The sequence below is a fragment of the Myxocyprinus asiaticus genome, chromosome 36 (assembly GCF_019703515.2).
Source record: "Myxocyprinus asiaticus isolate MX2 ecotype Aquarium Trade chromosome 36, UBuf_Myxa_2, whole genome shotgun sequence".
Classification (NCBI taxonomy): domain Eukaryota; kingdom Metazoa; phylum Chordata; class Actinopteri; order Cypriniformes; family Catostomidae; genus Myxocyprinus; species Myxocyprinus asiaticus.
In genome coordinates this window covers 25,319,552-25,341,739 of record NC_059379.1, presented here as the reverse complement: position 1 = coordinate 25,341,739, position 22,188 = coordinate 25,319,552, and the positions used below count along the sequence as shown (strand labels likewise).

At 39.3% G+C, this 22,188-nt stretch overlaps 2 protein-coding genes across 4 annotated transcripts in view; one reads left to right on the top strand and one right to left on the bottom strand.

Moving 5' to 3' along the window:
- LOC127426858 (rho GTPase-activating protein 23-like) overlaps positions 1-18,490 on the top strand; it is a 70,461-nt gene extending 51,971 nt beyond the window's left edge. For all 3 annotated transcript variants that reach the window (XM_051673896.1, XM_051673895.1, XM_051673894.1), the window contains exons 9-24: positions 521-632; positions 2,817-2,856; positions 2,961-3,098; positions 3,351-3,671; positions 4,901-4,962; positions 5,084-5,193; positions 5,581-5,699; positions 7,575-7,727; positions 8,492-8,570; positions 8,685-8,758; positions 8,856-8,945; positions 9,054-9,179; positions 10,722-10,763; positions 11,019-11,112; positions 15,159-15,190; positions 15,295-18,490. In XM_051673896.1, the coding sequence (XP_051529856.1) occupies positions 521-632; positions 2,817-2,856; positions 2,961-3,098; positions 3,351-3,671; positions 4,901-4,962; positions 5,084-5,193; positions 5,581-5,699; positions 7,575-7,727; positions 8,492-8,570; positions 8,685-8,758; positions 8,856-8,945; positions 9,054-9,179; positions 10,722-10,763; positions 11,019-11,112; positions 15,159-15,190; positions 15,295-16,182 (2,480 nt within the window). In that variant the 3' untranslated portion in view covers positions 16,183-18,490. The remainder of the gene's footprint in view (positions 1-520; positions 633-2,816; positions 2,857-2,960; positions 3,099-3,350; positions 3,672-4,900; positions 4,963-5,083; positions 5,194-5,580; positions 5,700-7,574; positions 7,728-8,491; positions 8,571-8,684; positions 8,759-8,855; positions 8,946-9,053; positions 9,180-10,721; positions 10,764-11,018; positions 11,113-15,158; positions 15,191-15,294) is intronic.
- Positions 18,491-20,076: 1,586 nt separating this feature from the next.
- LOC127426861 (protein HEXIM1-like) lies at positions 20,077-21,811 on the bottom strand. The gene is made up of 2 exons (XM_051673901.1): positions 21,654-21,811; positions 20,077-21,421 (listed from the first exon to the last, which is right to left on the bottom strand). The coding sequence occupies exon 2, from the start codon at positions 21,403-21,405 to the stop codon at positions 20,395-20,397; it is 1,011 nt and encodes a 336-aa protein (XP_051529861.1). The 5' UTR covers positions 21,406-21,421; positions 21,654-21,811; the 3' UTR covers positions 20,077-20,394.
- Between the last annotated feature and the right edge of the window lie 377 nt (positions 21,812-22,188).

Below are 22,188 nucleotides of genomic sequence, written 5' to 3'. Positions count from 1 at the left end.
TATAAAAATATTAGAAATTAATGGATAAGCTTTGTGCGATGAACTGACTAAATTATTCACTGATACCCCCCCCCCCCACCTGTGCCATATTTGATCTGAAAGGTACTTAATGATTTGTGAATAAAATTTGATTTTAGTGGGACTAATGATTTTGGTTATGTGGACTTAGTTTTGATTTGTCATTGGTTATATGAATACTTCTGGTGTATGGACTACTTTTAGCGTTTTTTTCCTTTTTGGAGCTTGACAGACATGGTAACTATGAACTGGTTTTGTATGGAAAAGATTTGCGGTGAGATTCTTCAAAATTCTTTTCATAAAAAAACATACAGGGTTGGAACAAAATTAAGGAGAGTAAACAAACTATTCCTTTAATTTATTTTTTTCTAAACTCAGTCATGAAGATAATTTCTGTATTCGTCCTTTTGATTGTCTTATCCATCGCCACCTCCTCTTTCTTTTCTTTTTTTTTCATGCATTTCTTCTCTTTTGTCCCTCACTTCACTGTCTTTTTTAACAGGCAACATCAAAAACAGCCGACGCTCCTCCTACTTGCTGGCCATCACTACAGAGCGTTCCAAGTCATGTGACGAGGGCCTGAACACCTTCAGGGAGGAGGGCCGCGTCTTCACGTGAGTGCAAGGGGTGAATGGTGTCACAGGACTATCGGAAATAACACAACTTTGTTCTCTGGAACAACCAGTGCACATAACATACTGTTTGTTGTCTCTTTACAAGGCTACTCAGGCACACAACACTACAGCTTTTAAATTATATTCTCAGTAGATGTGTTTAGGGTTTATTTTAGTAGTGTCTGTGCATGGGCATAGTTTCAGTTTCCTCTAATAGAACTGAGGTTTCGATATTTGAAATACAGATTACTGCATTATGTATTTAAAAGTGTGAAAATACATTCTACAGTGGTCACACAAAGTATTTGGACATACAAAAATATATAAATGTCAAACCAAGTGGTATTTATTTTAAAGAAATATAGCACAAAAACACTTTTCAAGCCAAACACTTTACAAAAAGAAGTTTAATAGGTTTTAAATTATAAAACTGTAGATATATTGTTCAAAATTAAGACAAAACTAATTAGAACATGTCCATAGTTAATGTGATGAGCTACATCTGTGGTTACTTTTCTAGGACGCCTGTGTGAACATGAGGGGAACTTCATACTTTAGGGGAACTTCATACATCCACTAAAAATGAGCTTTAGACCAGTTAGTTGAAAGTTATTACAAAAATGTCTCTGAAAAGTAAAGTTAGTTCTGAGAAAAGCTCTAGCATCATCTAATGCAATGACATTCAGATGTGTTTAAAGGGATAGTTCACCCAAAAATTCTCTCATCATTTACTCACACTCATGCCATCCCAGATGTGTATGACTTTCTTTCTTCTGCTGAACACAAACAAAAATGTTTAGAAGAGTGTCTCAACTCTGTAGGTCTATACAATGCAAGTGAATGTTGGCAAGAACTTTTAACCTCCAAAAAGCACATAAAGTCAGAGTAAAAGTAATCCATAAGACTCCAGTGGTTTAATCCATGTCTTCAGAAGTAATATGATAGGTGTAGGTGAGAAACAGATCAAAGTTGAAGTCCTTTTTTACTATAAATCTACACTTTCACCAGCCCTACTAGCACATTCACGAGAGGACCAAGTTCTTCTGTTTTTGCCAATTCACTTTCTTCGTGTAAATCACCACCTATTGTCAAGTCAAGTCATGTTATTTGTATAGCGCTTTTCACAAAACACATTTCAAAGTAGCTTTACAGAAAATTATGATGTAACTGAAAATTATGCTATTAAAGTCCTCATTGTGCATTTATAATGAATAACGAGATTAAAAAGCATGCCTTAAAACTTATAGTCTTTAGGCCCCCAGTGAGCAAGCTAAAGGCGACCGTGGCAAGGAAAACAAAATTCCATAAGATGCAGATTATGGAGAAAAATAACCTTGGGAGAAGCCAGGCTCACCGTGGGGCTAAACAGCATGAATACAACATCAGTATTAGTTATCTATGTGTAATACAAGTCTTGATTTAAGTAAGTCAACTGAGTAGGTGTTGGAGGCCTATGTTTAAATGAAAAAGATTTTGTACGAACTATAAGACTGATGATTAAGTGTCTATGAATTCCATCCCAAATTGTTTGCAGAAGTGCAAGTAGATGCAGTGTCCATTTATTTGGCTGATTAAGGCTTTAGTTGGTACAGGGCAGGAAGGAGAAAGAAAAAAAGGGAGTGATAAACCAAAGGAAAATAATAAATAAATCATATTTACATATAACAGCGCAGTAGGTGGTGATTTGCACAAAGAATGCGAATCCGCAAAAAACAGAAGAACTCAAGTGAACGTGCATAGGATGACTGTGTGAAAGTAAATTTATAGCACAAAAATGACTTAAACATTGATCTGTTTCACACCCACACCTATCATATCGCTTCTGAAGACATTGATTAACCACTGGAGCCATATGGATTACTTTATGTTGCCTTTATGTTTTTTGGACTTTCAGAGCTCTGGCCACCATTCATTTACATTGAATGGACCTACATATCTGAAATATTCATCTAAAAATCTTAGTTTGTGTTTTGCAGAAGAAAGAAAGTCATACACATCTTGGATGGCATGAGGGTGAGTAAATCCTTTTTGGGTGAACTATCCCTTTAAGTCTTGCTTAAGTGTATAAATACAGTTTGGGGCCAATGTATGTATGTAGTGTGTTTCTTTCTGTTGTGATTTACCCTGTAGATGTCAATTTTGACAGAAGTCTGTTATTGATTACATTGTCTTCTCCTTTTACAGAAGACTACCAAAAAGGGTGAAAAGCTTTTTTGCAGATGGAGTGAGTTCTTCCCTTCTATACCCAACAGACAGTAGTTTTTATCCATTAAGAGTCTATTAAGGAATGGAAAGTGAAGAGAGTGTGTTTCTTGCATGTTTTTCCAGTCTTTGGAGAGCCTTCGAGTGGCAGAGGAAGCACGCTCTAAACGTCACTCCACCTCTGAACTGGGAAGCATCACTCTCTCTGACATCAGGAAAGAAGGCTGGCTTCACTATAAACAGATTCTTACTGAGAAGGGAAAGGTCTGACACCCGCTTTCCCCCTTATCTGGCATGAATCTGCTTATTTGTCATTTGTTTTCAGAGTTTTTTATTAGGTTAACATTATCCTGAGTTATCTTGTTCCATGTTTCACACTGTTCATACTTGAACCTTGGGTTAAGTGTAGTGTTTACGGCTATGTTTAACATTTAATTATATTAAGCCTTTGAGAATTTGTGGTTGTGTGACCGCTCACACATTTCCTAAATCCTCTGGTGACTGTATTGTAAACAGAAAGTGGGTGGAGGCATGCGGCCATGGAAACGTGTCTTCTCTGTGCTGCGCTCCCATTCGCTCTTCCTCTTCAAGGACAAGCGTGAGGCGGTGCTTCACTCGGCTGGAGCAGGAAGTCACGGCAACGGCCAAGGGGAGGACGAGCAGCCAATCAGCATTCGAGGCTGCTTGATTGACATCGCTTACAGCGAGACAAAGCGCAAGCACACCTTGCGGTTGACGACTCAAGACTTCTGCGAGTACCTGCTACAGGCGGAGGACAGGGATGACATGCTGAGCTGGATCAGAGTCATCAGAGAGAACAGCAAGACTGACAACGAGGTTTGTTGTTTCACGAATGTGTGACTTAAGGTGTGGTCACACCAGTGCTCCATTTACTTCCATTCTTACGCATAGCTGAAACACATGCACATGCGAAAAAGGTTTGTCTGTTGCTGCGTAGCAAAATTTAAGTTTGGCAAATAATGACTGACCAATAATGGATCTAAATGTCACAGATTGACCTCTTGGCTCAATACAAAGAATATAAACTGTAAAGCTGCATGCATTGCAGCAAAAGTGGAGGACATATGTTTTAACAATGACCTCTCCATATATTTGAACATTTCAAAGTTATTATTATTTGTTTGCAACATATAATTTATTGAAAACTAAGACTGTCGATTTAATATGGTAATTCAGTGTGATTAATTATATATATAAAAAAACATATTATTAAAATGTACACAATTAATCATGCCCCCTGACTGCATGTAAATTCCATAATAAAGAATGTTGTTGCCAACAGAACAATTCATGCTTGAAGTACTTCATGTTTCACATTCATGTTTTTGTGAGCTGCAGTCAACAAGGGACAGTCAGCGCAGCTCCAGCTGAACAGGCAACAAACCAACAGCTGTTCGAAGACAGCTGGACGGAAAACAGTGCAGGTGTCTTGAGACTTTTTCAAGTTTCAAACTAAATTTAACTTGACACAGCGTCCTAAACATGCAGCCTTAATGGCAAGACATGCTGAAAACCAGTTAAACACAACAAAACCACTGTGAGACGCTCTAAAAGTGCTCATGTGTATAGACGGAACATGTCCTGTAAAGCAAACAATATATTGACTTCTAAAGCCACTTTTAGGATTGTCTAATAAATTATTTACTCTTCTGCCACAAAAATGTAATGTCTTTGCTATATAGAGTCTATGCTATTGCGATTAATTCAATTAATTAATTACCATATCATGTAATTAATTTGATTAATTGACAGCCCTATTTAAAACAAAAGTATACTGTTGCTGGATCCAAAGTAATTTTGTATGCTTAAAGTCTAGTGTGACCGCACCTTAAGAGCTTCGAGCAACAACAACAACAAGAACAACAAAATAAAGTTCTGCCTTGTATTCAAACTCATATGCATGTGAAAAGTATTTTATATATTCACAGTTCTCATAGCCCACAGCTCAGAGATTTTTTGCCAGTTGTTCTAAATGTGTATGCATGCATAAATGAATAAAATATAAAGGATGCTAAATAAGAAGCTGTCTTTGTTCTCTGGTGCAGGAACTCGGTTTCTCCAGACAGGCTCTCATCAATAAGAGGCTAAATGACTATAGGAAACAGAGGTGATTTCTCTTTCCTACCTAATGGTATTTATGGTGTGGTGATGCCATTATTATGTTGTTGATGTGCCAACTATAACTAGTGTTTCAGTTTATTATACATCTTATCTCTTTCCTTTTGCAGTCCAACAAGCAGTAAGCCAGATACTTCTCCTAGGATCCATCGGATGATGCCACCTTTCCTAATCTCAAAGACCGAAAACACATCAGGAGTGAACCGTACCCCAGGGAAAGGTGATCTCAGTGAACCATGATAAACTCGCTCTGATACTAAGCCCCACCCCTTCACCTACTCTCTGCTCAAAATAGGAAGTCTTGTCGCAGCTGTAGCCTTGTGGGCAGTGCTCTAACATATGGTGCAGTAGCATCACAGGCGACCCTATTTCAAGTCCCACCTCAAGGACCTTTCCCGATCCTGTACCCCCTTTTCTTTCCTGTCATTTCTTGTCTCCCTTTCTCCCTTACTTACCTATCAAATAAAGGTGAAAAATGGCAAAATGAAAATAACTTCTTTGTTCAAAGAATACTGAGAATAATATGGATTTGTATCTTGTGTCTTTTTTTTTTTTAAATCTCTAACCTCTCTATGTCAAATCTTTTACTTTCTCCCAACTATAATAGATGACAGTAATCCCCCTAAGGCTCCATGGGGCATTAACATCATGAAAAAGGGAAAGAAAACTGGTCCAAAAGCTTTTGGAGTGAGGTTGGAGGACTGCCCACATGCTGCCAATAATAAGGTCAGTACGAATGCTAAAATCAGAGCCTTGATCTAGTGCTCCCCTATGGGAAATGCAAAATTACTTTAGAGCTTGACACAACCATTTGTAGGTTGATTTATCTGAACAGTGTAAGCACAGTGTGGTGCTATCAAAATACTGCTGTGTTTGTTTGAGCCCCCCAACTATCCTGACATAGACACATTGGCTAAACCAATGGCGTGAGTTTGGGGCTGAACTCTCTGTTTGAACGACCAATGGTGAACGGGGGAGTTTTCAGTAAACCTATTTTGAAAACAGTCATTATTTTTTTGCAGTTCTGCTCAGTGATGCTAGTGGCACAGAAATTACACACTTCACCTTAAAGCATACTTAAGCATACATCCGTCTCTCTAAACCAAACCTAAATAACTGGGTTTGTATCTATGAAAAAACTAGGTTTAAATCGGTTACACTTTATTTTACTCTGTCTGTGTTACAGTGTATTTACATAAGTTATTACAACAGTAATTAATTTTAGTAACATATAATATGTGTAACACTGTAAAATAAAGTATTACCACAGAGGCACGGTGCACTCAAGGCAAAGTGTTTCTTCGTCAAAAAGAAGTTTGAAAAAGCTGAGCAACAACATAATGCTTGCAACCATTCAGACACGGGCCACGCTGCTGTGGGAGGCGTTTAGAGGTTCATTTAAATATGAGGACTACTCAAGACTGCATGTAAAACATAAACTAATATGATATTAAAATGTGTTATCAATGACTTCATGCCTCATTCTATGAGAAGAATTCACGTGAGATGTAACTACTCAATGATTAAATGTAATATACGTATGTGCACTAGATTATGTGTAATTTGTCTTGTTTACATTTTGCATTGATGGCACTAAAGTGCTAACATGCTATACTTGGCCAGAATATGTGCCGATATTTATGACGACACTGATACTACTGCGAAGATGGGTGTCTAAAAGAGTGTTAATGGGTAGAAAACAGACACAAAAAAAATTATGATAGGCATCTCTTCACTTTGGTGAATGTGTGAATGGCTTTCGATGCAGACGGCACATGAGCGAAGCAGCATACCAAACAACAGAGTGAATAGGTACTTAAGAGTATTTGAGTAGATATGATTTCTTCTGTAGACTAATGGACATGGTCTTGGTAAATGTGTCTACGCGAACGATCATACTAATGAAGGTAAATCTGCACCAGCTCGCCAATAACTCTGTACGCTGGTGTGTTCATGTTGAATGATCTTAACTGACTGAATGGGAATTAGCTGTCGCCTCAAAGTAGGTGAAGCTCCAGGTCACACCTACCGATGACGTGGACCAATGGCAGTTGGTTTTTCTGAAAGTTTTGGCCATATTTTATGTTTATTATGTATTATGTCACACCCATTTGTTATTCGATTTCTTATGAAGGGGCCAGAAGACTTAAAAATAAGGTAAATTGAGAACTAAACTCTAATGCTGTATAATAGACCTGTATAAATTAGTATTGACAGAGGGATGTAGTAATAATTTCTTAAGTGTTGTGTGTGTGTGTGTGTGTGTGTGTGTGTGTGTGTGTGTGTGGGCGGGCGGGTTTGGGTGGTTTACGAGGTTTTATTTTAGGTTACAAACTGGTAATTACAAGGGTATTATGCAATAAATGTGGTTTATGAGGACATTTCTAGTGTCCCCATAATTCAAATTGCTTAAAAAAACATACTAAATGATGTTTTATTGAAAATGTAAAAATGCAGAAAGTTTTTTGTGAGTGTTAGGTTTAGGGGTAGGGTTAGGGTTAGGGGATAGAATCTATAGTTCGTACAGTATAAAAATAATTATATCTATGGAGAGTCCTCATAAAGATAGCCGCATCAACGTGTGTGTGTGTTTGTGTGTAGTTTGTCCCACAGATAGTGGAGACTTGCTGTCGTTTGGTGGAGGAGATGGGTTTGGAATATACTGGCATCTACAGAGTGCCAGGGAACAATGCCATGGTGTCTTCTCTTCAGGACCAGCTCAACAAGGGCCTGGACATAAACACTGCAGAAGAGGTGATGAGGGAGTAAAAAGAAAAATCAGAAAAGCAATCAAACCCCAGAGGAAAACTTTATTGCTCATGTTATTGCGTATTGCTCTTTTGTAACTCGGCAGACTTCATTGAGTTTTTAAGTTATGTTTCATATAATGTCAACTTTATCACAGATGTTAATCCTAAACTTCTATAGGGAAAAAAAACAAAAAAACACAAATCATAAAATTGTTGACATACAGTAAAATGAATATGGATATTCTGGACAGCAAAGCTGTCTCCAAGGGCGTAGCCAGGATATTACTTTTGTGGGGGCCTCAATAAAAATGGATCAGACAAATTTTTGCCCAATTTTTTACCAAATTTTCCTTAATAACAGAAAGGCGATACATTCAAACAGTTCTTTCACACTTTCAGAAATTGGAATTTATGCATTTTTTAAACTATCTTATAAATATATTTTTAAAGTCAAAGAATAATCTGTAATATTGTGGGTGGGCCTGGGTCTAATTTGGATGGGCCCAGGCCCACCCCAGCCCAGATTACAGATTTCTCTGCAAACCTGAGCACAGTTTGTGACATTGTTGAGATTTACTTTTTGTTGTTGTTGTTGTTGAGAACATTTGATATTACTGGAGTCTTTTTCTCAGGAGAATGAGCTGAGAAGCAGGAGATGAGAAAAAGTCTCAGTGTGCTCTCCTTTTAATCTCATTTCTGACTAGGAGAAACAATTCATTCTCATTTGCAATTTTTCTTCCCTGTGGGATCCCTTCTTTTTGTTCACAGAGATGGCAAGACCTGAACGTCATCAGCAGTCTATTAAAGTCTTTCTTCAGGAAGCTTCCAGAACCTCTCTTTACAGATGGTATGTTGAATTCAGCTCCTTCTTTAATGCTTTTACACAAAGCCTTTACATGGGTGTCAGACTGAATGGGCGTTACATTTCATAAAATAGCTCACTGCTGCCCTCTATCTGCAGATAAATATAACGACTTCATTGATGCCAACCGTTTGGAGGATGCAGGAAACCGTTTGAAAACTATGAGGAAACTGGTATGTGCCATTCAGTTTTTTTATTAATTATTTTCCATTCTTTTGCAGTTGGTTACCAAAATGTTGTGATATCTGCGTTTATTTTTGTCCCTTTTAGATACGTGACCTTCCAGATCACTACTACCACACTCTGAAGTTTCTAATTGGTCACCTGAAAACAGTTGCAGACCATTCAGAAAAGAATAAGGTTCTTGCTGTGCCAGGCTTACCTGGTCTACAATCATTTTAATATTCAAGAAAAAATTGGGATAAAACTGTCACTTTGAATAAACTCCCTTTTCTCTTCGCTCTCTAGATGGAGCCCAGGAACCTGGCCTTGGTGTTTGGCCCCACACTGGTGCGAACCTCAGAAGACAACATGACAGACATGGTCACTCACATGCCAGACCGCTACAAGATCATAGAGAATCTCATTGTGCACGTAAGTCCTATTCAAAATGCTTTTTTTGTCTGTTTTCTCTCTGACTTGCCTACCTAAATATTAACTGAATTTTCCAGATTCAAGTTTAAGGAATGCTCCATGCTCGGTGGCCTGGGTAGCTCAGCAAGTAAAGATGCTGACTACCACACCTGGAGTCGCAAGTTCGAATCCAGGGCGTGCTGAGTGACTCCAGTCAGGCTTCCTGTGCAACCAATTGGCCTGGTTGCTAGGGTGGGTAGAGTCACATTGGGTTGACCTCCTCGTGGACACTATAATGTGTGGTTCTTGCTCTCGGTGGGGCACGTGGTGAGTTTTGCGTGGATGCCGCGGAGAATAGCGTGAAGCCTCCACACGTGCTACGTCTCCGTGGTAATGCACTCAACAAGCCACGTGATAAGATGTGCGGATTGATGGTCTCAGACGTATAGGCAACTGAGATTCGTCCTCCGCCACCCGGATTAAGGCGAGTCACTACGCCACCACGATGACCTAGAAGCGCATTGGGAATTGGGCATGCCAAATTGGGGAAAAAAAGGGGAGAAAAAAGAACATATTTCAAATCAGCAATAAAATTTTATAATATTGGAATCATAAATTGTGCTTCTTTACCTCATATTACACTAAACCGCAATTTTCCCAACTTGAATAGCTAATGCGCATGTGTGTTAGCGAGCTGATTTGACAGGAGATGTATCTAAAAGGTGATTGGCTCTTTTATCTGTAAGGTGGGACTTCCTTTCTACATCCACACTGACCATTGGGCGCTCAGAGCTTCTTGGTTGGGCGTTCCAATTTCTCCCATTCATTTAAATAGAAGTGGCCCATCTCTGCTAAATAGTCTCTGGTTAAGCTGAGTTGAGTCACTACGCCACCACGAGGACTTAGAGAATTGGGCATACCAAATTGGGGAGAAAACAGGAATGCTCCATGCTTAATACAAGTTAAGTTCATTTAGCAGCATTAATGGCATTATTTTGATTACCACAAAAAGTAATTTTGACTCGTCTCTCATTTATCTAAAAAAATTAATTGTGGTTACAGCAAGGCGGTTACAGTGGAAGTGAATGGGGCCAGTGCATAAACATTAAAATAAACACTGTTTCAAAGGTATAGCAACAAGATGTAAACATTATACGTGTTAACTTGATTTTAGTGTGATAAGATTGCTTACTAACCTTATCTGTGTAAAGTTATATCCAATCTCACAACTTCGTTGTCATGGTGACGTAAATGCCATAACTCTGGTAAATCCCTGATTTTATCACACTTAAATCATGTAAACACAAGTAGTGTGTACGTCTTGTGTCTACACTTTTGAAACATTGTCTGTTATTTTATTGTTTATGCACTGGCCCCATTTACTTCCATGGTTAGTTCATTACTGTAACCACAAATTTGGCTTTTTTAAAGAGGCGAGGGACAATTTATTGTGGTAATCACCGTTATGCCACAAATAATGTTGAAACATTCCATTTAGCGCTTGACAAAGTTAAGACAAGATAGAAGATCCCGTTTTTAAGTTTTCTTTCTGTGCTTTTACAGCATATGTGGTTCTTCAGTGATGAGCTGGATAAGGATGAGAAGGTACTGTTTCTCTTTTATAACCATATTAAATATGTATTACATTTAATAAGGGGGCTCACCCTTGAGAATTAGCCCCAAGCAGAGTTCTTGAGAGTCTTTGCTTTCTGTCTCATCATCCAGATGTTAATAGTTAGAATTACTGTTTTGGTGCAAACAAAAGGTTGTACACAGTTACTTAAGTGTTGTTCAACCTGGTGTAACAACATTCTGTATTAGCCGATAAAAGTTGTCATCCATCTCTTGCTGCTTCTGCAGACACCAGAGGACCAGCAGGACGTACAGCCTGTTCCAAACATTGACCACCTACTGTCAAACATTGGCAGGACGTTGCCGTTGGGAGACTCCTCAGGTGAGAGATACTGGCATGACATGAGATGAGCTGAGATGTGTGGCTTGTTGTCACAGGTACTGTACATGTAACCAAGTAACCAAGTGCAATGCAACAAAAAGACCACCGATAAAAGTCCTAACTATCTGCAAGACAGACATGCCACATTTCTGCAGTGTTGGGATGGGTAGCCACTCCCACATTGGAAACTTATTGGACCAAAATCTTGCAACTCATGAATATTAAACATCAAATCTGGATGAGGAGAGACTGATTGGGGAAGCTGATAAACATCTGATATTATATGACAAATCCCTCAAGTTCCACAAGTAAAACTATAAAATGAACACTTTCTTACCCAGTATTTTTGTCTTATTTTCCAGGGAAAATGTCTTAACATCCTTAAAATAGATTCATTTACTTGAGAAGCAAAATTACATTAGATATTAAGGGCTCAATTTTAAGAGCGCTAGCGCCAAGCGCAGTGCTATGCAATATGTCATATGCACAAAGTCAGTGGACATGGCCATTAAGTTTTGGTATTTTCATGCAAGTATGCGCTAAGTCTAGGCGCAAATGGGTTTGGTGAAATTGTGCAGGCAAAGCGCTAATGGTTCAAGTACAATTTAATTCTGAGGTTCTTCTCCAGTTATTGAACCGTCTGCGTCCTATTATATTCAATATTTCATTTCCTGTCAAGCACCAGCGATATAAACAAAGACAGCACATTTATAAGAACTTTATAGTGTAAATTAATTTGGTTAATGAATAAAATGTATTAATTGAAACATGAAAAACATAAACCAAAAATGTTTTTAAATTCAAATTACATTTCAAACCTATCAAAAATATAATTAAAATATCTAAGTGGTAAAAAAAGGAAATCATAACCACCTCCCTAAATCCAAACATTTTACCCTCTCAAACTTCCACTGGCCCCTTTTGCAGTGACTTAAAAATCTCTACGACTGGAAAAATACCATTACAAATTTGACCATAAATACAATTGTAAGTATAAATGTAATAATAATAATAATAATTGAAAAATAAACCATGACCTTTAGAAAGTTCAACACAAATCTCATAATTTTTTGTTTCATAAAACGACTACAACAGTGATGTTTTGGGACATAATTTGATGTTCCATTATATTTACAGAGTTTGGACATGAACTTCATAACAAACTAATGGTGAAATCTCCAAACTTCAAATGCAGGAACTGAGGAATAGAGGTGCTTCTGAAACGTCTTAGCACAGTGACTTATTTCTCAGGAAAATAGCAAACTGCACTTTGCGCCACTTCATTAACATACAATGCACCCACAGTTTGCGCGCATACACCCACAGATAGCACAAACACTCCCACACACACCCACTTGAGCTATGCGCTGCCATAAAATTGCACTTAGAATTAGTGCTCTCACAAATATTAGATATGATGTTGCGAACGGTAGTTGTGCTGCGCCTAGCGCGGTCATGAAAATAGAGCGCTAAGTCTTGTTTTCAGATAAATGTAGTGAGGTTTATTCTTAATAAAATGAAAAGTCTGTTTGCTACTGGAGTAAGAAAAATGAACTTAATAAAAAAATAAAAAAAGTTTTTTTTCTTACCCCATTGGCAAATTGTTTTAAGCCTAAGCCTTACAAATTTTGTTATACTTTTGTAAAAACAAGACTTAATTTTGAGAAGTCATTTTGCTTATCAAGTAAATGTATCTTGTTTGAAGGATGTTTAGATATTATTTATTAAAAACAAGACAAAAATAGTAATATTTTTACAGTGAGTGGATTGAAAGTGTAAGAGAGCACACAAACAGGAAACTCGGCCACACAGTTCTGATTGGTTTAGACAAAAAAATTGCTTGTCACACCTGGTTAAGACACGGCATTAACACATCCAGCTCTTCACAAAATCTTGCTCCTCATTCTATTAAGTATCTATTCAGTAATTTTCTTCTTTCTAACTGGGAAATTGTTTACCTTTACACTATAATCTCTATTTTTATTTTTCCTTTATTCTTTTTTAAACTCACTCACTTTTCACCTATTATGTCTCTTTTGTTTCTCTCTCCTTCTACTCTCATCTCTCTCTTACACACTCTCTGGACACCCTCTGCATCATTCTGCTAGCTGAGCCAATGGAGCAAAGTTTGCGGTAGGCGCAGGAATCCCACCACACCCTGAGTGTGTTTGTGCATTGTGTATTTATCAAATTCAGCAGATGGTTTATTTGACCATCTGCTGCTGTTTTTCATGTTCTACCTTCAATTCTGTTGATGTAATCTCATCTCTGCTTCATGTTCACCAGAAACCTTGACAACAGCATCTTTGCTTTACAAATATGTGTTGCTCATTACAAGGGCATGTGCCCTTTAAACTCTTAAAGGGGTCATATCATGAGAAATCTAATTTTCTTTCATCTTTCCTCCCCAGTCTAAAAAGGATTGTTTTGTGAATTTGACACATTGGGCGGGAAATGCTGTTAGCTACTAAATTATTCTTCGGTCAGATGCGAACGCAATGCATCTGCATACGGATGTGTGATGCAAATTTTATCATAAGCAGAGTGCTCGAGCACTGAACACGTGCGCCAATTTTTTCTAACTATGCATACTCTGAACACGCAGAATGTGCATGCTCTTGGAATTATTTGCACTTGTTAGTTAGTCCACAAGGTGGAAAAACTCACAGTTGAGCCATTGGTGTCACAAAAAGCGCTAGAAGTTATCGCCGATAAACAACAGGAGAAGAAGGTGGAAACAACAAGTGGATGTGCAGAACACATGTGTGAGGAGCTCAGCAGATACCTGCATTTGTACTGGAGTCTGAAGGAATATAAAGACATCTTTACGGGTCTAAACTCCTGAAGAGAAGTAGTCCAATATCTCACTGCAGTCATAGCTTACGCGCCAACTGCCTGCGTATGCACGCGCTGTCAAATGAAGTATACTTTGAAAGGCTGGCATTTTACTATATGCAGATGCTAAGCGTTCGCTTCAAAACAGAAGTATACTTAAGCCTTAACTGTGCTCTATGAGAAACAATGGGGTCTTCCTTTAGTGGGCGTTTACCGGTCTGACAAGCCAAATCCTGGGGACGTGTGCATGAAATGTTTTGGTGCACTCAGTAATTTTTTTATGTCATTTTGGAACTTCAGTGACACCTACAGTAGTGGCTTGGATGCAGCATTATTCAAACACAATAGTTCGCAGTTACAGATGTCACTGTTAAAACTGACTATTCACAGTCAGCCATGATTAATTTAATCCATGAGTGAAAGTTTCCAATAATAGGGCAGTCGTGTGATAACACGGCATAGCAGCCCCCATTAGGGGGACACATAAAGCTTTTATATAAGGTTATTAATATGACTGGATTCTTCAACTCTTGTATGAGTAATCATGATTTTATACATGTGTTTCAAATTTACAATTCATTTCATTAGGAGTAAAACATTTTTAATGAGGAATTAAACTCCAAAGATTAGTACCTCAGATACACACCCTTGTTCATGCTAACTGCCATCCGACAGCTCTTTATTTCTATAATCTGACACAATGTAATGCAGGCTGTGCGAAGAAACCGATATTAAAGGAGTGAGCAGTTAAAACCTACAGTATATTGGGGCTGACAGCAAAACGCAGCCCATGTGTGAGCAAAGTACTGTTACTCATTTCAAATGTGAAGAGGGTGTTTACATATATGCCTTAAAGACACAGCTGCAAATATACTGCCAGAACAGAGAAAAAAACTGAGAGTGGGAAATGGTAATGAAAAATTAAATTGAGACTAACATCAGTGGAAATATTGTTCACTTTTTAAGTGGACCTCAGGAAAAAACAAATATAAAAAATAAAAATAAAAAATAATTTAAAAAGTATGATATGACCTCTTTAAAGGTTAGTTCACCCAAAAATGAAAATTATCTTATCATTTACTCACCATCATGCCATCCCAGATGTGTATGACATTCTCTCTTCAGCAGAACATAAACAAAGATTTTTAGAAGAAAACAGATTTCACTCCCTCATTTCACATCCATGTGTTCACTTTTCTTCACCTGTATAGATTCCATCAACAGCGACTCAGCTAAACCTAAGGTAGGAATCTCATTGTTTTTCTCAGATTCAGCTAAAAAAGCATGATAACATTGGGTTTTGCAATAATGTCTGGTACGAAATAACAACTTTCTGTTTCATTACAGGGAGCTTCGGCTTCCAAAAAAGACCTGAGTGCCAAGGACTTCCTCCCCCTGTCCATCATATCAGCCGTGACCCGAAAGAGAAAGAAACACCAGAGCACCTGCCCTTCAGGTAGCAGCACTGATGAGGACTCTGAGCACGAGCCAATCAAAGCAAGCAACTTTGAGGAGATGAATAAGGACAGAGATGGGGGAAGCAAAGCAAGACCCCGAACGTCAGAAGGCAAAACGGAAGTAGGCAAGATGGAGGGAACACAAGAACAGGTGGAGGAGGACCAAGAAGGAGCGAGGGTGACGGAAGAGGAGAGTGTTGTTCTGGAAAAGGGGGAGGTTGGTATAGGAGTCGAGGTTTGTGAGAGAGAACAGACAGGTCTGATGCGATCTCAACGACCCCGAAGCTTTCTATATTCACACCATCAGAGTGTGTCAGGCCTTAGAGCATCGTCACAGCAAAGCAACTCCTCTTCCTCCACTTGCTCCATCTCACCACAGCCCTCAAGTATCACTGCAAACCTTCTCACCCGGAGGAAATTGAGAGGAGAGAGAGTGCGATCTCACTCGCTGTATGTGGAACAGAGCAGGACCGGAGAGGAGCAGGGCTCGGGGACGCTGCCTGTCACTCACACCCGCCCTCTCGGATTCTCTAGAGTCAAAGCCTCTCTTGTTAGAGGCCAAGAGAGGCTGCGTCAAGCAGTGTCGCCCAGTAGGAGCACCAAGGTGCTCTCTTACCAGCAGAGCTGGATGAGCCAAGAGCAGGCCAGTCTCCTGGCCCCAACCGATGGCTTTCTGGGAGTGGTGGGTCAGCAACGGCCGGAATCGACTGAGACGCGGCACAGGAGAAGAGACTGGAGGCGCCACACAGTGTTGGTTAATATGCCTGGGGAGGGATGAGCGAGCATTCTGACACTTCAAAACAGTAAACAAAAACCCACCCCTTGCTTACCTCAGCCATGCTCAGTTTTAAAGGGATAGTTCACCCAAAAATTCTGTCAAATCTACAGTTCTTTACTCAACTGTATTATTTTTGAGTTTTCTTTTTTTCATGAAATGCAAAAGAATGTCAGGCAGTTACTCTCAGTCACCATTCACTTTTATTCATTGGAAACGATTGACAGGCTAACATTCTGCCTAACATCTCCTTTTCCACGGAAGAAAGAAAGACCGTTTACACCTGGTATTAAGATGCGCCTCAATGTTCTGATCACATGTGGTCAGGCGAAACACAAAACAGTTTACACCTGGTCGCTTAAATGTGTCTCCTGTGACCACTTGTGTTCGGATTTAAAGGGGTCTCTGATTTCATGAGGACATGCATCAATCACTATGTCAATGTGCTACTGCATGATAATAAACTGCAAAAAAGTCATAAAAAGACAAAGAAAACACGTTGTTTCTCCCAGATGCAGTTGTAATTTAATCTAAGCACAAACGCAACATTTTGAGCAGAAATATCCATTGTTTTAGTGGAGGTGTGGAGCTTCAGATGTGTTTGCTTCTCATCTGTGTCTCTGCATGTTGATATCAGACACACTGAAGAAGTTTATTGAAGTTTGTGTTTGTGTATGTGTATGTATCTGGTTTTTCACATTTTCAGATCAGACTGTTATTTCCTTTTAAAGCCACTCATAACCGGAAAAGTTTGAACTCGTTTTAGTGCAGTGGTTGATTGACAGGTGAGGATTGGCGCTTCACTGCTGTCAGTGCATTAGCGTTTACACCTCAAATGCGATGTGGTCATATGCGTTTTTGACTGCCTCCCTTATGTGTTTTTTGTGATCCGGTCACAAAATTTTACACCTGTATTTAAAGCTGACCACTTGTGATCGGATCAACCAAAATGCATCTTAATACCAGGTGTAAATGGGGTCCAAGTCAGACAGGTTTGGAATAACATGAGAGTAAGTAAATGATGACAGAATTTTCATTTTTGGGGAAAATATCTCTTTAATGCTTCTTTTCCTTCACAACCCAAGTGGTTGATTCGCATGAAACCTGTCAAGAGAATATCCTGGTCCTATTTCACTCCAAAATCAACAAACAGTAATATATATTTTGCTTATAGAAAATTAAGGCTTTTTTTTTTAGGACAATTAAAATGTTTTACATTGTGACATTTTCGTAAAAGTTATGCACATTTTACTCTGCAATTCTCAATACTGCAATGTGGAAAAAGATGGTCATTATTATATTCTCATTATTGCAATGTGGAAAACAAATATATTATTTAAATGGTAAAGTATTTATATATCACAGTATTTAAAAACAACTGGAGGTGTTACAATAATGAGAATTGGAGGGTAAAATGCACGGAAGTGTCCTGAAATTAATATCAAAAGACAAAAAAATAACAATGGTCCTAAACGTAGACTTCATTTTCTTTATGCAAAATACAATTTCATTTTTTTTTTTTAAATGTTTTATTGATTTAATGTTAAATATGACCAGGACATTTCTTGACAGGTTTTGTGAGAATCGCCCAAGTGGAGGGCTTCTATGACCTTCTATTACTAAAGCCTATGCCACGACCATATGACAGAGCGCCCTTTTCATTCTATATTAACAAGGGATTGCACACCAGCTCAGCATTAATTTCAAGCACAATGTGGAACCTACTGTAGTCTCTGGTGCAGCAATCTTAAAGAGAATTGTATGGGTTAAACAGTTTGTAAAAATACCTTTCAGTGCTCCCAACTGTTTCTTAAAAATAAGTACCGTAGTCTTAAATTTCTTCTTATGCCTCACAAAGGAATACCTGTCCTTTAAAAAGGCTCCATTGCAATAAAACCTGTGCTAGTGGCAGAATTGTCATACTAACAGACATCAAAGCAGTCATCCTGGAATACCAACTCACTGTGCTCTTCGGTATGTTTCACTCCAAAATGGCTTTGATAAACTTGTACAAGACAGTTCATTTTCTGTGACCAGCAAGTGTGTTTGTCAACTTCATATCCCCTTGTGATCTAATCCCCTATACTGATGGTTATGTGTGTTTTTACCCCCATGTGCATGTAAATATATATATGGGTGACCGTGTAGACCAACTTTTGTAACAAATGTACAAAATCTTGCTAAGTTAACCTCTGTGTACAAATGATAATTATGACATTATATATATAATTTGTTTTCAATCGTTTCTTATTGTGCAATACTCTGTATTCTGGTTTTCCTTTGTGCTGTTACATAAAGAATATATTGTGTCTGTGTGGTGCATGTGTGCAGAAAAAGCCTAGAAGACCTATATGATATTGAAAAGATTTGGGTTCATATGAACATTTATAGATGTTACCTTCTAAGTTATAACAATTCTACAGCCATGTAATAACTGCTCAAACTGTGTTTTAAATCCATGACAAATTTCTGATTTGTCCCAAGTCTTATCCCATCACATGTAAAGGGAAGGATTTGGTGCAGACCAATGGCAAAACAAATATTTGTTCACACAAACACAGGTTTTGTGAACGTTAGGCAAAATGAGAGATCTTTGATTAAACATGAAATCCTTACGGTTGTGTTATAATAATTTAAAATCACGTTATGGGTTTGACCATATAAGGAGACGTGTCAAATGAATTGTCAGGGGCTGTTCAGACAAAACGCGTTCTTTCATTAAAAATAAATAAATAAAAAAGCACAACGAATAGAACAGAACACGGGTGTCTCAGATCAGACTTTTAAAGGAATAGTTCACCCAACAATGAAAATTCATAATTTACTCACTCTCATGCCTTCACAGAGGTGTATGATTAGTTTTCTTCTGCTGAACACAAAGATTTTAAGATTTTTTTTCAGCTGTAGGTGCTTACAGTGCAAGTGAATGGTTGCCAGAACTTTGAAGCTCCAAAAAGCATATTAAGGGAGCATAAAAGTAATTCATAAGACTCCAGTGGGTAAATCCAAATCTTCAGAAGTAATAAGTGTGGGTGAAAAACATCAGTATATCCTTTTTTACTATAAATTCACCTCCCTGCCCAGTAGGTGGTGATATGCACGAAGAACAGCAAAAACACAAGGACGTAAAAGTGGAGATTCATAGTAAAAATAGTACTTAAATATTGATCTGTTTCTCACCCACATCTATCATATCACTTCTGAAGAAATGGATTTAACCACTGGAGTCTTATGGATTAATTTTATGTTGCCTGTATGTGCTTTTTGGAGACTCAAAGATCTGGTCACCATTCACTTGCATTGTATGGACCAACAGAGCTGAGACTTTCAGAACATCTTTGTGTTCTGCATAAGAAAGAAAGTCTAACACATCTGGGGTGGCATGAACGCAAATGATGAGAGAATTTTCATTTTTGGGTGAACTATCCCTTCAACAGTTTCTAGTGCTTATAACTTGACACGGTCAAACGCGTCCGTCTAGCGCTTGTTTACGTAGAAAAACGACTGAAAACTGCGAACGGATGAAAACGGCCCCTTAGAAATGTATTATATTGGAATTTAAAACACCGTTCCGGACAGGTGATTGAACAGTCAGTCACCATATAAAAGTAAATAAATTGGAACTGAAATGTGGAATAATTTAATGGACGATATATTTGGGTAAAGCACGATAAAATACCGTTAACGGTTTTCCACTGTTTACAACACTGTCTTTGTCATGCATTAACACATTGAAGCATGTGCGCCATCAATAATGAATCTGAAACGCTGTTTAATTGTTCTAGTTTGAGTCTTTTACATGAAAGGCGCTTCAAGACATTCATTACGGTATATAAACAAAGAAGCTGAGGAGTTATTTTGTAACTTCATGGCAACGGCTCGTGCAAACTTAACAAGTCTGAGAAGTCTGACTTTTTAATCATTTACATAACAAAAAGGCATTGAAGGCTATTAATTCCGTCAATTTAATAGTGCAAAACACTGTTATTAACACATATATTATTATCGACTGACCAAATATGTGGGACCGCACATAAGATTTTAATAAACCAATGTTCTGTCATAAAAACATTACCTTTAGACGGTATAGGCTGAGAGAGTATTAGCTACCACAGAGATGCTGCTGTTTACAGTAAGACAGAGAAACATTAAATCGATTTGACAAGTAAAACAGAAATAAAACGTATCGAAATTGAGTCCGTCACTGGGTTTCATTCAGCACGGCTGAGATTGGTTGAGTCCCGGCCCTCCAGTTTTGGGGGTTTTGAGTAATAACTCGTTATTCTCGGCTCTCAGTCTCTCCAGCTCAATCTCCAGCTCCCGGACGCGCTGATCGCCGTGAGCGGCGGCGGCGGTGCTGCTGTCAGCCGCAGAGGGCTCGGGGTTTCTCCGGACGTGGCGGAGCCAGTTGTTCTCCTCCTCTAACCGCGACATGCACTTCTCCAGCTCCAGGTATTCCCTAACCAGTTCTTGCTTGGTCATATTCTGGAGGGTCTCGACGTGGTATCTCTCATAGGTCTCCGAAAAGTCTCTTTGCAGAAACTCCCCGCCTGCCTGCCCGGGTCTGCCCATCCCGTCGCTCCCCCCGCCGTCAAAGCCTTCCTCCTCGTCTTCCTCCTCGGCTTCAAAATTCTCCTCCTCGCTGGCCGTGTCGTCGGAGCGGATCGCCCCGGATCTCCGGCCGACCAGCTCTGTGTTGAGATCGGGTTCTTCGCGGTCGTGCTCCTCCATCAGGAACTGGGTAGTGTTGTACGGTGCGACGGGGAGTCCTTTGGCGAACATTTCGGCTCGCATTCGCGATGCCCGTGCCGTCTCCCGTTCATCCAGTTCTTTCTTCTCCTCCCAGGTTAATTTGAAGTAAGGCTTCCAGCGGCGCTTCTTCTTGGAGGGTCGCCTCCGGTGTTTCTTCTTGCCCTGGCGGCCATCTGACAATCCCTCGGTATGTTCTCCAGTGCAACGAGAGTCTTTCTCGTGGGTTTGGCGGACGGCGCCGGACGTTTTATCAACAGGAAACCCGTCGTCGCTTGCAGCGTCGCCAGTCTTGGGCTCAGGATCGCTCCTATCCCGGCCGCGGCACATAGGATGTGTATTTCCAGACACCAGACCCGGGCAGATCTCCAGCTGATTTGCTTGCACTTGTTTCGAGGTGACGACTCTTGACAGAGCGTCTCTCTGCCGCCCTCTGCTGTCATCCTCCGGTGTGGCTTCTTCTTTAATAAGCTCCATAACTGTACACTCCCACCTGAAGGAGATACAAGTTTGTGATCAGTGTGATGAATTGACACCCCCCTTTGTTAAAACTGATGTATGGACAGAAATCAGCTTAAAAGAAAAAGCTGCCATTTAAATCAGCCCACCATATACTAAGAAAAACACGAAAACGTCTACTGAAAAAAGTGAACGTTATTATTTGGTTTTTAACCTAAGACACATCATCAACAAACTCGCACAAGTTAAAAGTACCATCACCTTACCGTGCAACTCAAATCTCGTGTTTGAGTTATTATGCTATCTAAGACTGTTAAATGTTAACCCTTTCCGTTCCGTGTACTATTGACTTGGTTTCTTGGCGACCAAGAGAACATTTCCCTCCAGCACAAACTCCAATTCGCTTCTGCTACGGAAAAGACTGAGGCTTGTGAATTTATTACCTCCCCCACATAAAGGCGCATGCGTCTAGTCTTCGTTTTTTCTGCTTTGTGGGACTTGAAGTCCCGCCCAGCATTGAAATGCAACGACATTTCAACCGCAAAACCTACATTTCCCATAATTCATCACTTGTTTTCATTCCCGATCGCGATACGCCCATTCGACATTCTCATTGGCTAAAAAGTTTTTTGCGCGTTCGCTGCGCCATCCGAGCATTCTGATTGGTCTTTTCCATAGTCAATCAAACCGAAAGCTGTCCCGGCTACTCTAGTGGACGCTACCAAGCGCGCCCGAAGCGGGTGCAAACATCCGCCTCAGTTTAGGACATTTTAAACTTTCACTGAATAATACTGAAATAAC